We start from the raw sequence: 22,860 nt of genomic DNA, 5'->3' as shown, positions 1-22,860 counted from the left end.
AAAACGTCCAACTTTCATACCTCCCAGTGGTGATATCAGAAATTACACCTGTCAGACTGCACTGCCTGTGTTACTTAACAGCATTACTTATTATGTAATTTTACAGTGTGAGCATTCAGTGCTGTATAGTTTATTCAATCAGTATAGCATGTTTGATAACAGTGTATTTCCATTCTACCTGATCATACATACAGTTGATTCTGTGTACATGATGTCACAAGATGGAAATGTAAACAGGGTCCCTGCAGGGCTGTAGTCAGAACTTTAGAGGTGCTGAGCTTCTGCCCCAGCAGAACCCCATTTTAACTAAGACAGTCTTAATTCTTGTGCTTTATATGAATGAAATTGTAGAATGACCCATACAAAATCTCAGAAATATTATGGAAGGCATGACTTTACAGTCCTCTGTGGTATTGTACTGCTGTGATCCCGGTAAAACATGAGCAGAGTTTTTTTTGTTAAAATTGAGAAACAATAATAGAGAAACTGGTCTATCCAGTCTCTCACTGGATAGAGGACTTTATCCTTTATCCAATCCTTTACCAAGCCTCTAACCCATGTCTTTAAACGTATCAGTCATTTCTTTACTTTGTGTCCAGAAATCTCACAGACACCTGTGAGTTAAGACATGTTTAACAAACGATTGTGAATGTAGGGAGTCTCTCTTAGCTCACCTTTAAATTAATCACCTCTCTCTGATTTGAGTGGAAGACCTGTTCCATCATCCTTGAATAGACAATAACAATGCAGTGAAGTCAGAGCTGTGGGTGAAGTCTGCTGTGTCAGATGTTATATCAGAATCACAAGTACTGAAACCTTGTGTCAAGCATGATTCTCAGTGAGCCTCTCTGTTCCTCTTCATCCTTCCTCAGTCTGTTCCTGACACCAGTCCAATGAAGCGCTCAGCCTCCACTGCAGCCCCACAGCGCCCCCAAGAGGTCAACCTGAGGGACTACACCCTGGAGAAATCCAGCCAGGATCGACCACACCACCATCACCATCACCATCGCTGCCACCACCGTAGAGAGAGAGATAAAGACCGAGACAGAGAGAAAAGGCAGAGGTCTTTGGATACACCTCTGGGTGGACAACCAGCCAGCTCTGCTGGTTAGTCAGCACACACACACACACACACACACACACACACAGAGAGTATTCTGACAGTATTCTGAAGTGCCATCTGTTGGATATTATATCATTCAAAAAGGGAAAGGACTTCTCATGTCCATTGCTTTCATTAAGTTTTTGACTTTTTCCCTCATAAATTCCTCAAGGACCCCTCAAGAAGGCATTTTTTGAAAGGTACACATGGAAGACAAAAAAAAACCCCAGTTACTACAGATAAAACAATACGGTAAATTATAACAGGGAAATATATATATATATAAATGCAACCCTTACTTTTTGATATTGATGTGATGATGTATACTCTTTTTAGTAAACTCTGTGTACATAAACAATGTTCTCAATGCTCGTGTTCATGAGTAGAGACCCTGGTGATACTACCAGCAAAGTTTCATGTTGTGTCGAGACTTCTTACTGTTCTAAAAATAGAGATTTTGATGCTAGCATAGAAGTGGCCAAGCACTCCCATTGAAAATTAGTTTGCCCGAAAACGAAACTACGGTAAATCTTAAAAGTGCCTCTTTCATCATAATTATGCTTTTACGCGAAGGTTTGACTCATATACATTCACAAAAAAAGCCTAGGTTGCATTTTGGTGAGAGTTTGGCTCTAAGTACACAGCCAGTTAAGTACTCAGACACAAAAACAAGTAAGATTTATAAGAATGAATAATGGATAAGAATAAAATGGACTAAATAAAGGATATTTACAGGATTAACATGAGGTCTAAAGTATCATTGAGTTGGTTGGGTTGTGCATGAAGAAGCAGCAGCAGTTAAATTCCACATGCCTGGGGACATTTGGGTTACATTTCACCTTTTTAAAGCATTTATCAGATGTTACTAATGACATTACTAATGCTTTATGGATCAGTTATACGAAGGCATGCACAATTCCATCGAGGGACCTTTTCTGCGTCTCTCTCCCCTCATTACTGACACTACTGACATGCCACTTTATGAAGAAGACAGGTGTGAATAATGAACTGAAATGATGGCTGAGTTCCATTTAGCTGATTCCTATTGAAGATAAATCAATGCCTTGACAAGAAGACTGGCACTTAAAGCCTTAAAGAGCCAAAGTCTTGACACCAAGAGACACAAATGTTACGATTAGATTATCTTGGAAACAGATAAATCAGTTGTCATGCTGCTTTACTGTCTTTCTCCACAGGTGCAACAGGAGAACCAGCATCTGACTCAGCTGCATCCAGAGAGCGAGCCCATGACCGTGGGCGCTCCCATGAACGGAAACACCATCACTCCTCGGCCGACAAGCAGCGCTACTACTCTTGTGACCGCTACTGCAGCCGAGAGCACTGCCACACCAAATCTGCCACCGCTAGCTGTGCTGCCTCACCCAGCGAGGTGCAGGAAACCAGCAGCAAGCAGGTGGGAGGGCGAGGCCTATAGAGCAGGACCAGACAGGGCTTTAGACCAAGTGAGGGGGATTCTGAACAGTTTTGTTGAGTTTGAAATTCATATGACAGTGTTGACTGACTTTGAATTCTCATATCAGTCTAAACAGGATTAAAAAAAAAACTTAGACCACAGAGCACCCACACTCCAAAGCCACTGCTGCTGCTCATAACAGTTTCTAGAAAGGTTTTCTTTCAGACACGTTTTGGAACTTAATATGATAATCAGGCCTCTGGTTTCATTCCTTCAACCTCCAGATGTAAATATTTACCTCTAACTTCTGACACAAAACAAGGACAGAATAAATATAACATAACAACCATATGTATTATTGCTCGTTCAGTTCATTTTAAACTATTGAACTGAATGGAACTGAACTTATGACTGAACTGAACAATAAAGATAGTAAAAAATGTATTATTGTATATGTACCATAGTATTCAGTTAGACTGAAAGAAAATTGTACTCATTATCTCTAGGTGCCATAGAGCGCCATTGTAGTCCAAACACTATGGAAAGTCCATCATGTTCCTTTATTACCACGAACACACACACAAAGTAGACACCATTCCACTGCCAGAAATACTCACTGGACCATCAAATGGTGATTGATCTGCAGCTCAAAATAGTCCTCAACATGTACACTTTGTCCTTCTTTTGGTTGATCAGGTGTAGGAAATGAAAGTTAATTAAGGAGAAATGTGCTTGGTATTCTTTAATATCCAACAGCAACAACAATTAATCTGCACATTGAACACTAGGATGACTAGTACAGCAGGTCAACATCATGGCCCAGATAGCGTATTGATTGTTGGAATGTTTGTGTGTTACTGCAATATGTCTGCATGCTCTTACAGCTGCCTCTCCTCTGTCTGCCTGTAGTGCAGCCTCTCATGGCCTTTCACTTCTCTTCCCACTTTCTCTTTTCATCATTTTCCATCCATGTTGTCTCTCTGTCACTGCCTGTCCATTAACCCTTGTTTTTCCTTTCTGTCTGCTCTGTCCGTGTTCTATCTATCTCATCTGTCCTCTGTCATCTTTTTATGTCATCACATGTCACATTTTGGTGTCTTTCCTTTCCTTTCCTTTCCTTTCCTCCCTCCTGCGGCCCTGTCCCTGTTTTCTTCCCTTTTTCTTTTCTCTCTTACATATTTTCCTCATCGTTTCAAATTGCTTGTCCAATTTTCATCTAGGGCAGTGGTTGGGTTAAAGGCAGCCCAGTGGCACTGAGTTCCAGTTCTAGCACGCCAAGCCGCGGGCGTCGCCAGCTCCCCCAGACCCCCCTTACCCCGCGGCCTGGGGTGGCCTACAAGACTGCCAATTCCTCCCCTGTGCACTTTGTGTCCAGCCAGGCCTCTCTGAGTCCCGGCCGGCTGAGCCGTGGCCTGTCGGAGCACAATGCCCTCCGGCACAGCGGCTCCCGTCACTTCCCCTGCCCCGTCACTCGTATCAGCTCTGAGCCCTTCTTGGGCCAGGGCCATGACGAGGCCCTGGGTAGCCTGTACAGCAGCCTCCGGGACCAGCTGGATGTCTTCCAGGATGCGGCGTCACTGACGCCCAGCCCCCATGCCGGTCGTTCATCTCGGACCGCACTGCCTCGCATGATGGGGGCCCTGCTTCCTGCTCCACAGCAGAATCTTGGGGTGCCCAATGGATACCACTTCAGCTTTGGGGGCAGCACCAGCCCAGGCTCTGGCGTCAGGGCACCCAGGTATTACCAGGAGGCAGAGGAGGACGAATGGTGCTAGCATGGCTTTAAACCAACCTTTTTAATGCATTTTTGAGGAATTGTGATGAGTTTTATCATCTTCTTTAAAGTCTTTAGTTTACATTGTCACTGTGTGTTTAATGTTGTATTTGAATCCTAACTTGGAGAGCAAAGGTTTGAGATCTCAACATCTCGACAGGGAGAAAGCTGGAAGTGGGTTACATTTGAATGTGAACAAAAAGGCGTCATCATTATCAAAGGGCAAGTAGCATTCTGAAACAGGAGTCTCTTAAAGTAGCTTGGTTTGTTTAGACTTCAGCATTGTGTTGACACACCATACTGATCCTCAAACAGCGTCGATAAACAGAGAATATATATAAGGATGATAATATCTCCACACTGAATGAAATGAATATTTGGATGCTGCTGTGTGGCATTCTCCAGTCTATATTCCAGGGAAACCATTCGAATTCTGATATATTTTCTGTTTTGCTTGAAGGTGATTTGTTTCTGATAACTGAGCAGTAAAGTTCTATTCACATTAAACTGGATAGAAGTTGCATTGCGCATGCTGCTTGGCTACAAACAGGACTCTTCAGGGGGAGTGGAGGAGTGTGGGAAGCTAACTTTGTAGCTAAACCTAAAGTTTCATTAATTGGAGACACCAATGGACAGTAGCTCAAGGTTTGAAGTGTGTTTGAGAGTCAGTATGGTGGTTTCAGCAGAAGGTGATGGCACTGCAAGTCATACATAACAGGTCAATAGTTTAGTGAAGCGAGTTTCAAATGTTGGCAAACCTCAAAGACATCAAGACACTGTAAAAACAGCTGTGTAGTTCTGTAGTTTAGGACTCTACCATTCCATGATGATGCCTAATCCTTTATGACATTCCCTTTGTGTCAGTCGAACAGATGATTTGCTGTCACACGGACAGTTAAACGTTTCTTGCAAACTTCAAGAGTGAAGCAGCGCATGGTAGTGAAAAGTATGAGACTGACTGATTTGTTTTCTATAAAAATTTCCTTGTAGATGTTCTCTTTTCATTGTGTGCGTTTTTTGTATGACATGAAAACAAAGTTGTGTTTTATGTGAACTGCTTACGGTTTGCCATCCTTTCAGGTCTAATGTTTCTTACAGACTTCTTTGCGATGTTTTAAGACAAAGTGCCTATCCTTTTAGATATACTGTAGAAAAAGATGCAACGTCAAATGCATCCACACCTGAGTAGATGTTTGGTTCATTCTGTATGTAGCTCTGCAGGAAAACATGTTGTACAGGAAGCCTTATCTGCAAGCAGAGAAATGACACCTACATCTGCTTAAAAGACAGGAATGGAAAAATGACCTTATGAAAGTCAATTATTTTTCTTGTTTTTGATAAACCATAAATTCATGTATGGATGAGGATGAATCCACATTGTGGAAATGCTATGCGAGCATTTAACAACTATGAGACTGCATCAATATATCAATTAAATTACATCAATGCCAGTAACACAGTGTGCATGTATAGATTTTAGACACAGCCAGCTACCTGCTCTGACCAACTTGTAGAATTTCTTTCTTTCTTCTTTTTGGTGAGGACTCACAGTGTGAGCCATCGAGCTCCTGTGCTATTTGGACTACACAGTGCGTGTTGGTCAGCTGGAGTCTGAAGCTTAGAGGTTAAAGAGTGTGTGGGCCCAGAGTAGCAAGGGGGGATCCAATTGTGGGTGTGCATGTGTGTGTGTGTGTGTGTGTGTGTGTTGGTACTAAAATTAACACTGGTAAACATTGTTGCAAATATATTTTGCATTTTCGAGAGAAGTTTGTTATGATGTTTTTTTTGTTGTTGTTTTTTTTCATTCTCTCATGGATAGTTGGTAAAAAATGATGCTGTGATGTCATGCCAGGATACTTCCAGCAGCTACTGTACCGTTTCAAATGTTACAGTGATCTGATTCATTTCTCTTTCAGGCTCTGGTGGCACAATGGAGAGGTTTTTTTCTTGAGCTGTGTAATATTCACTCAGGCAGGAACACTATTGTAAAAGTGGCAGAGTGACACATTTATCCCACATAAAGAACAAATAGCATTATTATAGGTGTCCCAATTCCATACCACAGACTAACTCCAAGCTGGTGCGGTCACACTGGAAACAATGAAGTATTCTCAGATGTAAGTATACAAAAAAATGCTTGACTTTTTGGAGTGATGTTGATGGATAGTCCAATGCATGAGAACCTTTTTTTTGGAGATTAGACCACCTTACCACCATTGGTAAAAATTGTCCCTCGCAATATTGCTAAAGGTGAGATGCACCGAATGGCAGGAGTTTTTGTTCTAGGGCACTTATTTATCGACATTGTGTAGAAATGAAGTCTTAGGAATACAAATTTTAATTGTGCTCAACAATCTCTCACATAAGTTTGTATACCGGATACATACATATACGCTAATATGCCTGTGATAGTCTTATATTAACCCAATTATTGCAATAAATGTTGGCAAAGTACATTTCATCCAAACCACGTCAATACTTTTCATTTCCTTAGGTAATGTTTGTTTATTTTTCTTCTCTTCTCACTGTGCTTATGCTCTGGTTAGGTTTAGGAATAAAAAAATTGGTTAGGGTTAGGGAAATGTTGTGTTTTAGAATAAATCTCACGTTTGGACAGATATCAACATCGTATGTAACATAATGACAGTCAAAAAAGGGGACGCATCTGTGGTTTGCAGAAACGTTAGCTGCTGACATCGTATTGAACAACTGATATATCAGCCAAGCTCTACTTTTAGTGTGTTGTAAGGATTTGGGACACAGCTAATATGTCAACATACATTGATTGAAAGCAAGAAATTGATGCCCTTTGCTTGGACTTGTTAAAACCCTCTCTCTGTAAAGGAAGAAATCTCTTTAGAACTAAAGTACTGTGGACAAGGTAAGGCAGATTGAGGGAATCTTGTCCTGCAAGCTCAACTCTATGAACAGCATTAAATACTAAAAGAATAAACAAAGTTTAAAATTCTGACCAAATGCCACCTGGCTCTGTGAGACTGCAAAAGAATGTGCAAAAGAGAAATCACAAAAGAACTCCTGGAATGTACAAAACACCACAGACTGATGACTAACAGTGGTCGGGAGGGGATCTGATTTCTAAAATTACATCTTCACGACATCTATGAATCGTAGAGCTGTGGAGGAGGGTCTGTTATTGCCTGAAACTGTACTCTGCTCTGAAATGGACATGTAAACAATATTTGTTATATGCAACTTGCTTGATACACACGACTGACATCAACATCTGACTGTCTTTTGTGAACTTGGATCTATTGCTGTGCTTTTACATCATAGCAACCTGCAACGCGAGGGAAAGATTTTAACCCGTACGGCAGCTGATTGGCTAGAAGGTATCTGTGGAGGTTTTCTTGTATAATAGATGAAAAAAGGGGGCCTCGTTTAACCACAGAGCCACACACTACAGGGGCCAGACACAAGCTGAAGACACGAGAGTAGGGCTATGCAACAAGACAAACCCATTTCTCCATTCATTCTGTAGCTTTACATGCTGGTCTCTTCAGATTCAGGCTTCAGCATGATTGTGACCAAATGTTTTATAGAAAAAATGCTCTGACAAAAACATGCAGACAAAAAAGACTTCAAATGCATAAAGGCACAAAGTGTAAACAAGAAACATATTATTTCGAATATTTAGAAGTACGGCAACTTTATACATATATTTGCATGCATAACATTTACCCACTTCAACAATGTCAATGACATTGACAGGCCCATGGCTGAAAATGGGAGGTGTGTCCTATTAGGTCACAATAAAAAGGATTTTATGAATCAGTCTTTAATGTCAAAGTGATTGTTTTTGTCAAAGACAGGAACACATTCTTCTGCAGATAGATTCATTATTTTAAAACTTTTGTCTATTTGGCAAAAAATAGAAAATATATATATATATATCTGTACTTTTTTGCAACTATGCGGCCTCTATATTGCGTCAAAGGAAACATACATGTGCCCAAGCCTGGACCAATCGGCCACCAAACATCCAAGCGATCCGTTCTCTGTCTCTGCGTACCATTGGCAGCGTAGATGTGGCTCTTTCTTGAGAAAATAATAAATGTTTGCATGTTCTAACAGTGTATGTGCATGTAGAAAACTTAGTACTTTTAGATACCATTTGTTATTTTGTTGTTGATTTTTAATATTTGATATAAACTGTGGGGTTTGTTGAAAAGACAAATTTCTATTAAAAACAGTATTGAACATTGTTGACAGCTCCACCCCACGCAGCAGAGCAGGAACATTCCTTTATTTGGGTCATGGGAGTCAGTGAAATGTTTGTTTGCCTGATTTTATGTTTCTTGGCCAGACTTTGAATTCTGAAGTTGTTTCTACATTAAACATTTTGTATGAAGCAAAGCTCCTTGAAATAAAAAAGAATGAAATCAAACTGCCTCTTCTCTGCTTGACTTGACTTGAGTGTTGGCATGCAGCTGTTGATCTGCTGGATAACTGTATGAGAAGGATGTTGAGTCCACTGCTCTGAGGCCTGCTCAGCTCCACAAAAAAGGTTGAGGGAAGATTTGTTTGTCCAACTTCTGTTTGATCACTGATGATATATCTGTGGTCTTTTGTTCTGCGGGCATTATCAGAGCAGCTGTTTTTGTGTTTGTTTGTTTTAGGGTTATTTGTAATATTATAATAACCATCATCAGTAGATAGGATATGTATGGCTGATTTAACTTGAGTCAATAGTGTCACTGTCTGCAAACAATGAAATACTTTGTCAACCACTAATTAAGTAGTTGTCCAGCTTTATAAACATTAGTTGCAATTATCATGACCATCTAAATAATGTTTATAGATTATCTACACAGTACTTATAAACCATGTGCAGTGTTATGAACATCAGTTGGAAGTGGGCTATAGAGAGTTTCTTAATAAATGGTTTATAAGTAATTTAATAGTTTGTTAACAGTGAAATAAGTATTAACTATAAATGTACCATTTATTAATGATAGTTACTATAAAGCTGACAAGTCAAAAAGTCTGTTTTGACAAAGGTGTTGGAGTATATTTGTTTTTCAGATTGAGTTATCTGACTTTTTTTTAAAATAACAATTAATCCTAATGCAAGCAGACTTCACCCTATTCACAGGAATGTAGGTCTGTTAGGCATACAGTAATAGTGTCACTACTTACATTGCAGTACATTAACTATTTTCCATGTCAGTTGTTTTTTGGTTGTCTGGTTTGTCAGCAGGTTATACAAATCTACTGAACAGATTCCCACCAAACTTAAATAGCAGCTTGGTCTCTGCCCAAAAATAGACCACTAACCTTTGGTGCGGAATCAGTAGTTGGTCTCAATAATAAGTTTAAGTTAAATGTGTAAATGTCAAAGCCTCAAATGTAATGTGTAATTGAAAATGATAACTTATGAAAAGATTTGAAAGAAATGAATAGTCATTTGAATAATCATTTGTTTTAGTCTGGGGTTTAACAAGGCTAGTGTACAATAAAATATGACATAATGGGGGTGAAATTAAATAGTCTAAACTATTCTTCCTTTTCCAGTTTCAGTACTCAGTATTAAAGTGTGCGGTCAGTGAACTGAAATTGAAGAGGTTACATGAATCTGTCACTTGCTAAAAATGCTAAAGCATATTCTCATAATCACCAGATCAGAGCTGATTTGGTCCTGTTGTGTCTTTCAGCAGTGTTACATTCACGTTCAGATTCAAGGTGTGGCTTTTGTTTTGAAAATGTGGACCGGAAGTTAACTGCGGTCTCGCTCTCTTGACCAACGAGATAAAGAAGCGGTCAGTCTCACAGCTGGTGATGGAGCGGACAGCAGAGAGAGGTTCAGTCGAACACAGATCTGAACGATGATTCTGTAACGCTGCCGTGCGGACACACGAGGCCATGCTGTCAGCAGGGAGCCTGCACCTCCTGCTGCTCTGTGTGGACGTGCTGGCTCTGGACGGGACGCCTTTCTATGGAGACAAGTTGAGTTTCCAGCGGACAGGTAGGTTCATTTAACACACTCATGGAAATGACTGGAAAATACATTTCTCAACACTGAAAGATTCCACTTAAATATTACTATGAATAATGCAATAGTGGGCTACCTGCAGTAGCACACTGTAATATTTATACTGAATTCCAATAAAAAGGAGCATTCTGTAGTTTTGTTGGAGAAATGTTAATGAGCAGAGAAAGATCTTCATTGGCTGATTTCTTTCTGCCTAAACAAACAGAATAGTCAAACTCTCTTTGTTTTCATGACTGAATAAACTGAATGAAGAAATTGACTTTAAGGGAAAACACAATTTACTGTTTTATTTTGTTTGTATGTGGTGGACCCTGCCACCTTTCTACCTTCGAACAGTATCCTGGGACCTTCATTTCCCCTGAGAACAGCTTATTTATTAACTTATGGAAAAATACACATTACTGAGTTTGTGTTATTACCTCATTAATATTGTAAAGATTAACATTGTGGCTTTGAATATTATAATTCTTCTCCTTTAAGATGTTTTTACAGTAATGTTGCTGTTTATTGGACATTATTACATGTCATGTTGGCCAAATTGAGTTTACAGGTCACATTAAGAAAGAATGTCTGAAGTAATTCATTTATTCTTTAATCAATGTATTAATAATTTCTTCAATGCAGCAGTCCTCCAACGTGCAGACACTGTGCTGATTTGTGACATTGACTTGTAATACCAGTTTTTTCCACTGAGAGCAGCTGTTCTACTAAGACACCATCTGCTCCTGTGGTAACCTGTCATCAAACTTTCACAGAGACAAAGGGCAGTACAGCACCACCTCTGTGAGCAGTCGGGGGGGTTCTCTCAACATTTCTACACATATGTTGACTAAAGCTTACACAATGCTGTTGCCATTCCTAGCACAAAGCTGTCTCCAGACAGGTTTTTTCTTTACGATCAAGCTCAGGCTCAGTCTGAGCATTTAACTGTAGTTTCTGAAACTCCAGCAGTCTTTGCATCAGGTTTCTCTTTCCATAATTGCACCTTGTGTTAAATCAGAGGGTGGAGAGAAGAGATAACCACAAGAAATCACAGGTTGTTGAACAGTCCTGCATTTCTGCCCCTATAATGAAATGTTATTGATATTTCATATGGTAATACATTATTGGCACTGTACTGTAAATACATTATTACTATTGGCTGAATCAATAGTTTGACATGCTATCAGTTGTCTCAGGGCCCTAATGCTCCTCTAAAGGAGTCCAACCTCACAGTGGGGTTTACAAAAGTTTGTCTCAAAATGTTGTACTGCAGTAATGCTGAAGGCTTCAGTTGAACTGTGAACAAATGAGTTAGTCTCTCAAAATAATAATACATTTGGCTGCACTGGCTAGCTGACATTGAGCTGATAAATGAAGCAGCTTTGGTTTGAGAAACAACCTCAGAGAAAGGACCAGCAGTAGTTAGTCAACACTGTCTGCTCATGTCACTGAGGATGTCAGACAAGCTGAGCTTGTGAAGTAGATTCAACAATAAAGCAATCATTAGCAGCAAGTTACAGTGAAAACACTCTTTGTTGTGGATTGACAATGGATGTATTTAAAGCAGAAAAGGGTCTGCGCAGGTACATGCACAATCCTGACCACAAGTAATTGACAGCATAGGGAGCTGCAGGGAACTGTAGGGTACCTCACCGTAAAACCTCCCTTGGCCAGTCTTCATTCCTTATTAAAGGAGTTAATATATGGAATAGTCTGCCAACCGAGCTCAAGGCCATTCACAGTCATGGGCGGTTCAGGACCAAAATGAAGGAATTCCTAAAAGACAACCAAGTATGTAGCCACATATAGGGAAATGTGGGTATATTTTAAGAGTGAGCGTGTGTGTGTGTGTGTGTGTGTGTATGTGCATGTATCTGCATTATGTTAGTTAATTTCTAGGCCCAGATTTAGGGAAAGATAGGCTAATATGTGACCATGTTATTTAATATATTTATGGTTGAGTGGAGGGATGGATGAATGGATAGGAAGATATTGCTTATGTATAGATGGATAGATGGTTGAGTGGAGGGATAGATGAATGGATAGGATGTTTCTTAAAACAGGTTCTTTGTATGTTATTCTAAAGGCCCCTCTTGGGATGGGCATTGGAAATTAGCTAAAGCTATAAATGCCATGATGCTTCCTGTTGGATTGTTGCACAACCCACATGATTTGTATCTGTCCCTATCAAATAAACCATATACAATACAATGCAATACAGCATAGCTCTGCCCACCTTCAGCCTGAGCAGTCTGACACAAGTGTGGTGAAAAAGAGCATCAATATATATGTATATATATATATATATATATATATATATATATATATATATATATATATATATATATATATATATATTATATATATATATATGTATATATATATATATATATATATATATATATATATATATATATATATATATATATAGTTTTGAAACTTTCACCAAACTGTAGCCCCAATACTGCTGAAACTTTAGTCCACTCATTACAAATTATGAAGTCCATCACTCAGTTTTTTTCAAAACCTGTAAAACTTATAAAACCTATCTCCTCCCACAATTTTTGCTCAATTGTCACCAAACCTGCTAGAGAGCATCTTCAGACCGTCCTCCACAAAACTTGTTTCTCGGATTTTTGATTTATCAAAAATTAAGCCTACAGTGCATCAAAATGTTTGACTGTAAACAGTACTGTAAACATATACTATCAAATTCTTGCTAAATACATTTTCAATCTTCCTGAAAAAAATTGAGAATATTTTGGAGTCATGGTTGATGAAGTTTGGCAAATATCAGAATTTTATCTCAAAAACTGGAGTCAATGTAAGAGTGGCATTTTTAAACATCAGATTTTCTCTTATGAAGCAAAACACTTAGAGTTAAAAACAAATCACCAACATTTCCATGCTGTCAAGATGCAATTTATGTATTAGCAGATTTTTGTTCAGGTAACAGAATTTCTGACATTTTGACCATTTTTGAAATCTGCCTTGACAACAGCTGCCCGGACAGTGACTCCCTGAGTCAACAAATGAAGCTATATATATATATATATATATTAGGGCTGCACGATTCTGGAAAAAATGTGAATCACGATTTTTTTGCTTAGAATTGAGATCACGATTCTCTGGCACGATTTTTTTTCACAAAATGTTTATTGCACTGATAAACTTGAACAAAACAAAAAACACATTGTAGAATGGCAGAGGCATACTACTATGCCTCTACCAAAGCAATGTTTTTTTTTGTTTTGTACCAAGTTCTATCATTGGATGAGAAATGATTTTTACAAAAGTAAAAAAAAAAATTAGGGCATCCTTTAATACCTCATGTTGTACAGGGGCCGTATGTTTGGCTAGGTGATATGTGATAGCTGCTGTGATCGGCTTTCTAAAACGGAGGCATAATACTCCTCCTTTTCCAAAAGCCGCCTCTGAGGTAGGCGTAAACATGTGACGTGACGTGAAGCTCGAAGTTGGGCTGTGAACAGTTGACGACGAATTTGTCTTCAAAATAAGAGCTTTACATTGCACCCCATTGGAGTTTAGAACTGGGTTCTTAGCGGGGGGCTTTTAATTTGAAAGTAGCGACCGTTCCTAGCTTGCGCTACAACAACAAGCTAACACAACCATACAGCTAGAGAGACGCTAACATCTCCCGGATCTCAGTGGCTGTCCAGCTGCTCATCTAGCAGGCGAGGTGGAAATAAGTGTACCCTCCGAGGCGGCAAATCGGCGGACCAAAACAGACCCTCAATTTGCCGCCCTCTGTCTAAAACCGCGGACCTAGCCGTCAAAAGGACGGGCAGATTGGCGGCTTGCTGCCTTGTCTAAAAACGGCTTCTCACTCACTCCTTCCAAACACTCAACTGCAGGTGGGCTTCCTCCACTGGATCAAGTGTTGTAAAGACGCTTTACCACAGGTTGAGGGCGGAGGCAGCGGCAGTGCTGCATTTGGGGGCGCTTAAAAAATAATCCGGGAGGAAAATAGGAGCATTTGTTTGTGATTCAGCTCGAGATATAAAATGCTTCAGAATCGCTGTGTGTAGAAATGAGATCACGTGTATGTGTGAATCGAGATCGCGATTTTTTAACGATTTTTTGTGCAGCCCTAATATATATATATATATATATATATGTATATATGTTTATATGTATATATGTATGTGTATATATATATATATATTTACATACATATATATATATAATTGATTTACGGTGTGCGCCCCTAAATTTTGTGATTATGCTGTGAAAATGTTCAGTTAGGGGCCACTGTGCTCCTAGTAAAAAAAAGTTTCCCTGGAGCCCTGGCTGGTGGCTCTGCCAACTCCCAGCATTCTTTGTATCCAGCATACGTCAAGTTGATGGGATTGATGTTTCTCCCCTAGGCCCGTTGATAAGTTACACTATGCGATAACAAGGACAGATGAGAGGCATTAGTCAAAAGCCCTAAACTGAATTGAAAATATAATAGTTAATGATAATGAACATTCCACAAGAAAGAAAAGATCTGCTGTAAGAAATCGCAGCTATATAGATACTTCATGCACCTGTGTTCCTGGTACTGGTTAGTTAGTGTACAGTCTGTTAGTATTTATGGCATTAGGCTGCACTGTATACGGTATCCTTCTGAAGCATATAAAGGAATGAATAGAGGTATCCCTCTGGAGGGAATTCCCTCTTGGATGTGTGACATGCAGACAGTATGGCACTATCATCTCTGTTGTATCTGATGTAACGTTTGAAGCACACTGAGCAGAAAGCTGATCTGTGGGCTCTGTGTTCTCCTCATGTCACATCAAAGTGCTTCCTATCAAGATCACTGATAGCAGCTCAGGGCAGCTGTCCAAGTCTGCCCTGAATGTTGACAAGCAGACGGCCAGTAATAAATGTAACTCACCTTTCAGAGCGGAGGGAGCAGCACTGTACGCCAGCTGATGTGTGTTTCGGTTACACCCCACCTTTCCGAAACCCCGCTGTTCCGAACATAGACTTCAATTCATCGTAATGGCGGGGTTTCCCTTTTTTTCAAAGACCCCGCTATTCCGAAAAGTCTATTGGGGAAACCCCTCCATTCCGAAACCCCCCCATTCCGAATGGACACAATCAGAAAGGAAACGGAGGCTGCGCATTTATCCTTTTTTCCTTTGTGGGTTCAAACGGATCATGTGGCTGATTAACCGCAAAACAAGCCTACTTCATATTAATAATGACATAACGCTCATTATGCTTCAGCTGGACAAATGGCTATGTTGAATTACTTTATCATGCTAAATATCCGAAATTGTATGAAAATTGCTCCAATGCGTTATACCGATCTTCGTGCATATTCAGACACAGCCTGATATGGGTTCTGAGCAAAGGAATGTCTGTTTTCTCCCCCGGTCTGTTGTCAGCAGGAGCGGGGGCTGCAGGCTCGCGCCTGGGTGAAGTGGGCTCAAGCCAGAGTTCAGCCGGGCTCGAGCCGAGCGGGGAGAGAAAAAAGTGTATTTCTTTTGCTCTGTGGGAGATCTCCCACAACAGAGTGGATGAGAAACCAAGGGGGACAGATCTGCCCAGCAAACATCAGAACGCAGAGTGCAGCCTTTGTCTGTCACCTGGTTCAGCACCTGGACAGCTGCCTGCGTAACTGGATGTGGGAATTTGATGCATTTGAAGCCGCGACATTTGGTCAGAAACGCCATATATAATAACATTGTTTCGAGTCGTAAACAGTTCTGTAAGTGTAAGAAATAAGAATCAATTAGGCTGTTAGTGTTAGTCCTTCTTCATATAAAGTTGTGTTACAGTCGCACAGCTGGAGACCGCTAACAAAGTTAGACACAAGAGAGACAATGTATGAAATCCCGCGAAATGATGTGCGGTCAATATGACCGCTTATGGCTGAAATAGGTAAAACAAATCACATTTTCTTTTCCTTTTGTGTAATTTATATAAAAACTATTCTCAATTAAAATACAGACACTTTTAAAAAATGGTTAGAAGTCTGTAATGTTTGCATTTTGTTTATATCGCAGATTGATAACTTAATGGTGATAATGTTCAAAGTTATTATTATTATTATTATTATTATTATTATTATTATTATTATTTACTGTGCTAGGTATTCTTTTCGTGGTTCTTGGTGCTTGGAGCAATATTGTTGTTGTGGCATTCGTGCCAATAAAGCGAATTTGAAATGAATTGCATTAATAAACCTTTAGATTCTTCCTATAGACTGATAAGTGTTGTGTTTACAAATGAGCAATACATCCAGATTTCTTGAGATTTGTATTGTCAAGGGGAACTTAAATTTAAATGTCAGGCGATGTTTTCTTCATGGAAATTATTTTTCGGGCAAGAGAGAGGGAGCGCGGACGGGGGATCCGTTGTGTGACAGCGGAGCGGAGGGTCAGCAGCTGGATTTTGCACACACGGTCAGTATTATTAGTAGGTGTTTGAGGTTTATTACGTTTGCGGACATTATTACATTAAATGTAATTATGTAACAGACTTTGCACCCTTGCCTTACAGCGCCTTTGCGTGCGCACAGTTTGCGTGTGTAGGCCCGTGGTCATGATAATCCGTCTATGGCTATAAGAGATGGATACACAATCAATTTCATGTAATGTTTATTGAATCAAAAATACATAGGTAGCTTATTGTCTTCTCCTCTGCTTTTTTTGTTCAAAGACAAACTGAGCAGCAGTGCTCAATCCACTCATACCTTGTTAACCTTCCACAAAGACAAGTTATGTTAAAACGAACGAGCGGAGGGGTCATTCCCCGGCAGATCGCACCCATGGGCCACAGTTTATTTCAGAGTTGTGCGAGTGCGGCTGGAAGTGGGGATTTCAGCACCACGGATAGTGCGTGTAAAAGATTAGACAAACGTTTAAATGTGTTTGCTGCAAGCAAAAATATACTACATAATAAATGAAGGTAGTGACAAAGGCCTATTAGCAATAAAAAGCAATGAGTTGTGTGAGTGCGGCCGGCAGTGTTTGATGTAGGAAGTAATGTAAACTTGTGCAGTGTTTAATTTCGGAATGGCGGTGTTTTGAGGGGAGGGTCGGAACAGCAGTGTTTCGGAGTGGGGGTGTTTCGCAATGGAGGTGTGTCAGAATGTCACTGCGCACCCGTGTGGGTTCACAGCAACACCTCCCCCCTGTTAAGATGCCTGAGCATCATGGGCAGTGTTGGGTGTAACCACATTACCTGAAATGACATTACCTACATCCCTACGCATTTGTGCTAATGCGTAGGGATACGGAGGTTCTACGGTCGGTTAAGTTTGGTTTTCATCGAAAGTAAACCTCTCGTCCAGCAGCTGGGCCTCGCGCTGTATTTCGCCGCTCGCAGATCAGCTGTTGCCCAGTTGCGCTAATGCGTAGGGATACGGAGGTTCTACGGTTGAGAACATGAAGTGCCAAAAGAAAGGGCGGTCTGACAGCGATGTAAAGCAGTGTGAATTTTCTCTATACAACGTACACTTGAACTGATATAGATTTTTTTAGGTAAGTCTTGTTTTAGGTGGTTAATTTAGCTTTTTTCTCTGGACCCGTTCACTGCAGTACAAAGCTGAGTGTCTGTGCTGGAGCGGCTCTCTACTTCTCCAAACTGAGGCTGCGCTGATCGGTGATTACGGTAGGAAACAGATCGACTATAGATATGTACTTTATATGACCACACTTCAAAAAACATGAACTATCCCTTTAACTAGGCTAGTGGACTCCATACCAGCACTAACTTTATCACTAGCAGGCTCTCTAGTCACCTGCGACCTGCCGAGTGCTACGTCCCTATAGTGTCAAACCTGCTTCAAACACCTGTCTAATTGCTAGACTAAACAGCAGCGCCGACTCCAGAAGGATGAAGGCCGTCTGCTCTCAGCAGTTTGGGGCGACCCCAGAAAGAGGGCCAGTTATCCACGAACCTGCATCCCTGCTCCCTCGTCAGCAATTAATAACTGTAAGCCTACTGTACGTCTCATCATTTGCTCGCTGGGGTAAGGGACTAGAGACAATTAATCGATGCTGACACATCTTTCGAGCAGCCTGAAAAGTCCTGGCTAGACTATCTTTTGTGATCTCAGACTGCTTCTGATGAATATTTTTGGAGCCAGCATGAATAACAATGTTGCTGTAGTTTATGATGCTGTGTGCCTGGGTTCCCTGTTTCTCCTTGCATGATGCATGACAGTATTATTATTATTATTTATGAATATTAAAACAATTTTTGAATGTATATATTAACATTTATTTATTTATTTTAAGCATTGTATCCTAAACTCTTAACATACATCCATGATCACCCCTCAATGAGGATGGCTTACTATCAATCAGCTGCTCATTGCACTTCAGGGTAAAACACAGCATGCATCTGTCTTGTCTGTTTTTTCACTCTAACTCTGGAGATATAGGTAATTATTTCTTCAAAAAGTAAGTAGTAGTTACCGATGTAACGATGCATTTTGCAATATCGTGATTAAAAACAGCTGCAATGCACCATGGGACTGTGATAACCTTCTAACAACCTATCATGTGGTTATTGCTTGTAATCTTTACTTATCATATTGTTCTGTTTGAGCAACAGAGGCAAGAAGATGGACTCACTCTCATGGGACTCACCCTACTCTGCCTCTGATTGGTTGGCTTTGTTGGTGTCGTGAGCTGACACAGACACTCTCCACAGACACTTTTCAGTGGTGTTTGAGCTGTAGTAACACTCCCACCTCTTCACACCAACCTCATCAGCCTCCCTCCTGGTCTTCTGAGTCGCTCATCCTCCAGAGCCACTCATTCAAGAGTTTCTCCTGCTTGTTAGGTGGAGGAAGCAGGTTGGCTGTCTGCCACTGCTCCTCCACCCGTCCTGTCTGCTTCACCCAACAAGCCAAGATTCAATGCAACTACCACAAAAGGCTCACAATCCACTGCATCAGCGCCGCTGCAGGCTGTTTGATGCACAAACCAACCATGAAAAAACTCAATGCTATTGACACCTGACAACCTGTGAGCATACAGTTACAAGTAAAGTTTTGCAAATGATAAAAAAAAAGATCTTCAACAGACAAATGCGCCTCAACTCAACCTTTGTCCTTATGGTCTTGATCTCCAGAGCCTACAACACTTACACACAATGTATCACCCCTTGGAGGGACTAACCAATTCACATAGCATCTCAATACAGGTACGAAAATAACTATTGTATGACATGCTAATTCGAGTTTAATCGCTCCGTGTGGCACAAATGGTGAAAAATCACATCAAACAACAATCGCGTGGATTGAAAATATTGAACTCAAGCTAAATTTTTGCTTGACACTGAGTCGCAAAAGCCCATTGCCATTGGCCTTCACACTGACATCATGACATAAACATTGCTATTGTACGGACATTCATGAACAGCAGTTGATGAAAGGGTTCATAATCACTAATCGTGGGTGTTTGTGGACATCCAGAGTTGAGTATTCCAACAAATCTACTCGTACTGAGCAAGTACTGAAATGAGCAAGAAGGTCAGGCTACCTGGTATGTTTTGGAAATACATCTCTGATAGAGATTTTTATGGCTTTGGTCGTCAGCTGTACAACAATTAGGGGAAGGAGGGATTGCTACTGGCTATATTGTTTTGCAATTGTATATGGTCCAGTGGCTACTTTTTACAGATGCTTTGGTTATGACTGACTTTCTTTATCTCACCGAACAAGGAAAGCAGAAATACCTCAAGTAAAAAGTAAAAACTAATTATATATGAACAATAAATGCTGGACACATCACATTTATTATTAAAGGATATAGCTCAAGTCATTTTTTCTCTCTCTCTTTTTTTTAAAATAGTGATGAATATTGTACCATTGACTATTTATCCTAATGATATCTTACCATGAGTTTTTGGTATTGTTACATCCTTAGTAGTAGTACAACTTTATTTGACACTTTAAAGGTGCATTTTATAAGATCTGGACATAATTTAGGTTTAAAACATTAAAAAAAATTAACCAACCCTATCAACAGAGTGAAGAAGTAACTGTTCTGGCATTATATCCGAGATGCCTATGTACTATATTGCAAAGATTTCCACTGCTAAGCAGCCAGGTACTCTCTGTAATACATTCTGTAATAAGTCCTCCTGACCAGGGATAGCGAGTCACTGTAGCCCCTAGTGTGCTGCAGAGGGAGAAATCAACATCCTCAGTTATTTATACAGTAAAGACAAAGATGCAGACGATGCAGAAGATGGAGAAGATGCAGAAACGACTTTTATTATCATTTTAAAAAACAGCTCCTGAAAAGAAACAATGTCTATGACAGAGAAAAAGAAGTGACGTAGATATGAACTAAACAGGAGGACAGTATGTTGAGGCTTTCTATCATCCGATACAGCTGTGGACGAGTTAAAAGATGAACTCACAACGTCCCTTTGGACCAGTAAGTAACATCTAACACTGCCTGCTTACTGAAACATAAAGTTAGTTAACTAATGACAACACAAACTGTTACAGTTAGTATGATGTGAAGGTACATGTGAAGACCATAAGAACACCATATTCTTGCCCTGCTGTCAGTTATTAGTTGCCTTTATTTTTAATAGCTGACTTTTCGACTGTATAGACACAGTAGCAGACAGACTATCAACCTCAAATGCTTGTTAATTTAACAACTTGGCATTATAATTATGAGGTGGTGATGTCACATTTTTGGGGACACCACAGGGTTTATTACGTGTGTCTCCCTGCAGTAAAGCCACTGTTAGATGTTGTGTAGAGTTAGTAAATCATGAACCTCTTGCTTCAGGAAAGAACAAGGAGCAGCTCCGGGCTCGACCCCCATGAACAAACAGCCAGGCCTGCAGAGCTGGAAGATCCTGCTGTATCGAGAACTGGACTGAGCGATAGTAACAAGGAAGTCTCAAGTGGCTGAAGATCAGAAGTCATGATATCATCAGAGGGAAATAATGAATAAATCCTGCCAGTGATATTAAGATTAAAGATCCAACTCAGCATGTCAGGGCAAAAAGTTCCTCTACAAAAGCAGTGACATTTGAGTGTCCAGTAAGATTTTGTAAACTTTGTAATAAATGTCAGAACATGAACAGCATTCGGTGTTGACAGTAACTGAAATTAAACAGTTTGTGGCTGCAAAGGAATTTTTGTCAGCTTTACTGAAGTGTGTGTTACAATGGTTGTTCAGTATGCCTGCTTACACAGACCTGTTGCATCAATAGCATGAGTTGTTCACAAGATGTATCAATGTATAGCATATGAATGTATAAGATAAATGCCAAAACTAAACATTGAGAAAGGTGGAATACTGCCCCCTATTTGTTCAATGCAGGTGGCTTGGAATTACAAATAGGTCTTAATGTAGGAGAGCCAACACTACCTATGATCACAGGTATCATAACCTGCAGCGTCAGGTGAAAAAGAAAATGTCATCATCCATTAGAATAGCTCAAGTATCTTTAGATTCCCCCAGGGTAATCTCTTTTTTGTGGAGAATGGCATATTGCTTTACTTTACAAACACAGTAGATCAATTAGAGCAAAAAGCGGAAAACAGGCCTAAGCATGTAGAGTGTAAGGCTGTATTTGGACACAGTGGTGTTTTGAGCTACAAGCAGAGTTTACACACTATGAGCCGCTAAGATTTCCCCGACCTGCAATCTTACAAATGGTGAAGAACTTTTTGTCCATTCTGTTCTTGCCCATACCTTTTCATGTCTTGATGGTGTGTGGTGTGGTATGCCGGCAGAACAGGCTAGTGCGCTACTTGCCTGGGCAAAGTGTGATTCAAACTGAGTTTTCAACTAAACTCAACACAATCTAAGAGCTCTGAGCCTCCCAGAGTCCTTTACCAAGAGATCTGCAGTCTCTACGCTTTTCTTCTAACCTGAACAGATAAACAACATCTCTGCCATTACACGACATGTCTGTAATCAAGTTCAGAAGCTCTGAAAATAAGAGGATATCCTGTCTTTGCTGCAGGGACACTTTGTATATGTTAAACATGAGTGATATGTATTTAATGATATGCTTGGTTACAGTCTTTGAAACCTGAGCTGATAGCAGCAGGTGGGCTCTATGATCCCATGCCACTGAGCCCTTGATCTGTTTGCCTAGTTGCTCTCTTGATCCTCGCCTGTGTAGGCGTTGCCACAGCCTGGAATAAACATCTTAACACACTGATCTACAAGGATCAGCTCCTCTGTGTTCAAAGGGCATCACAAGCTGACTAAAAAAAGCCATACTGCCGTAAAGATGGTGTGTCTGTATCTGGGGATATTGAGGTATCTGAGAAGATGTATTCTGTTATGGTGTGGTAGATTTCACTCAGCTGTTAGTAAAATCTGCAATGAAACCCACTTCACTTTAAAGAGTGGCTCCCCCTCCTAAAACATCTAATTTGGAAAGGTTTCATCAAGGTTGTATTACCAGCCAGGCTAAACCATTACCTGTCCCTGGACGCCAGACCTCCAACAGCACCAATGCATCCACACACCATGCAGTCCTGCTACAGTTTACATTAGTGTGTAGGACAGACCTGAGGTCAGTTTGACCTTGACGTTTGACTAGGGATGCAAGTTGAAAGCAATTTCTTT

The 22,860-nt window shown here is 40.3% G+C and overlaps 2 protein-coding genes across 27 annotated transcripts in view; both read left to right on the top strand.

The window, feature by feature from the left end:
• cacna1ba (calcium channel, voltage-dependent, N type, alpha 1B subunit, a) overlaps window positions 1-8,695 on the top strand; it is a 179,524-nt gene extending 170,829 nt beyond the window's left edge. For 17 of the 26 annotated variants that reach the window (XM_030417888.1, XM_030417887.1, XM_030417891.1 and 14 more), the window contains 3 exons: window positions 873-1,107; window positions 2,299-2,516; window positions 3,737-8,695. In XM_030417888.1, the coding sequence (XP_030273748.1) occupies window positions 873-1,107; window positions 2,299-2,516; window positions 3,737-4,291 (1,008 nt within the window). In that variant the 3' untranslated portion in view covers window positions 4,292-8,695. The remainder of the gene's footprint in view (window positions 1-872; window positions 1,108-2,298; window positions 2,517-3,736) is intronic. The other 9 variants (XM_030417881.1, XM_030417889.1, XM_030417886.1 and 6 more) reach the window with 2 other exon arrangements.
• Window positions 8,696-10,067: 1,372 nt separating this feature from the next.
• The window catches only part of LOC115580941 (collagen alpha-1(I) chain), a 137,396-nt gene continuing 124,603 nt past the window's right edge, over window positions 10,068-22,860 (top strand). The window contains exon 1 of the mRNA XM_030415680.1: window positions 10,068-10,273. Coding sequence (XP_030271540.1) covers window positions 10,171-10,273 — 103 coding nt within the window. The 5' untranslated portion in view covers window positions 10,068-10,170. The remainder of the gene's footprint in view (window positions 10,274-22,860) is intronic.

Source organism: Sparus aurata, chromosome 5, assembly GCF_900880675.1.
Source record: "Sparus aurata chromosome 5, fSpaAur1.1, whole genome shotgun sequence".
Classification (NCBI taxonomy): domain Eukaryota; kingdom Metazoa; phylum Chordata; class Actinopteri; order Spariformes; family Sparidae; genus Sparus; species Sparus aurata.
Note: the sequence above shows the minus strand (reverse complement) of the source record. Positions and strands in the feature narration are given on the sequence as shown.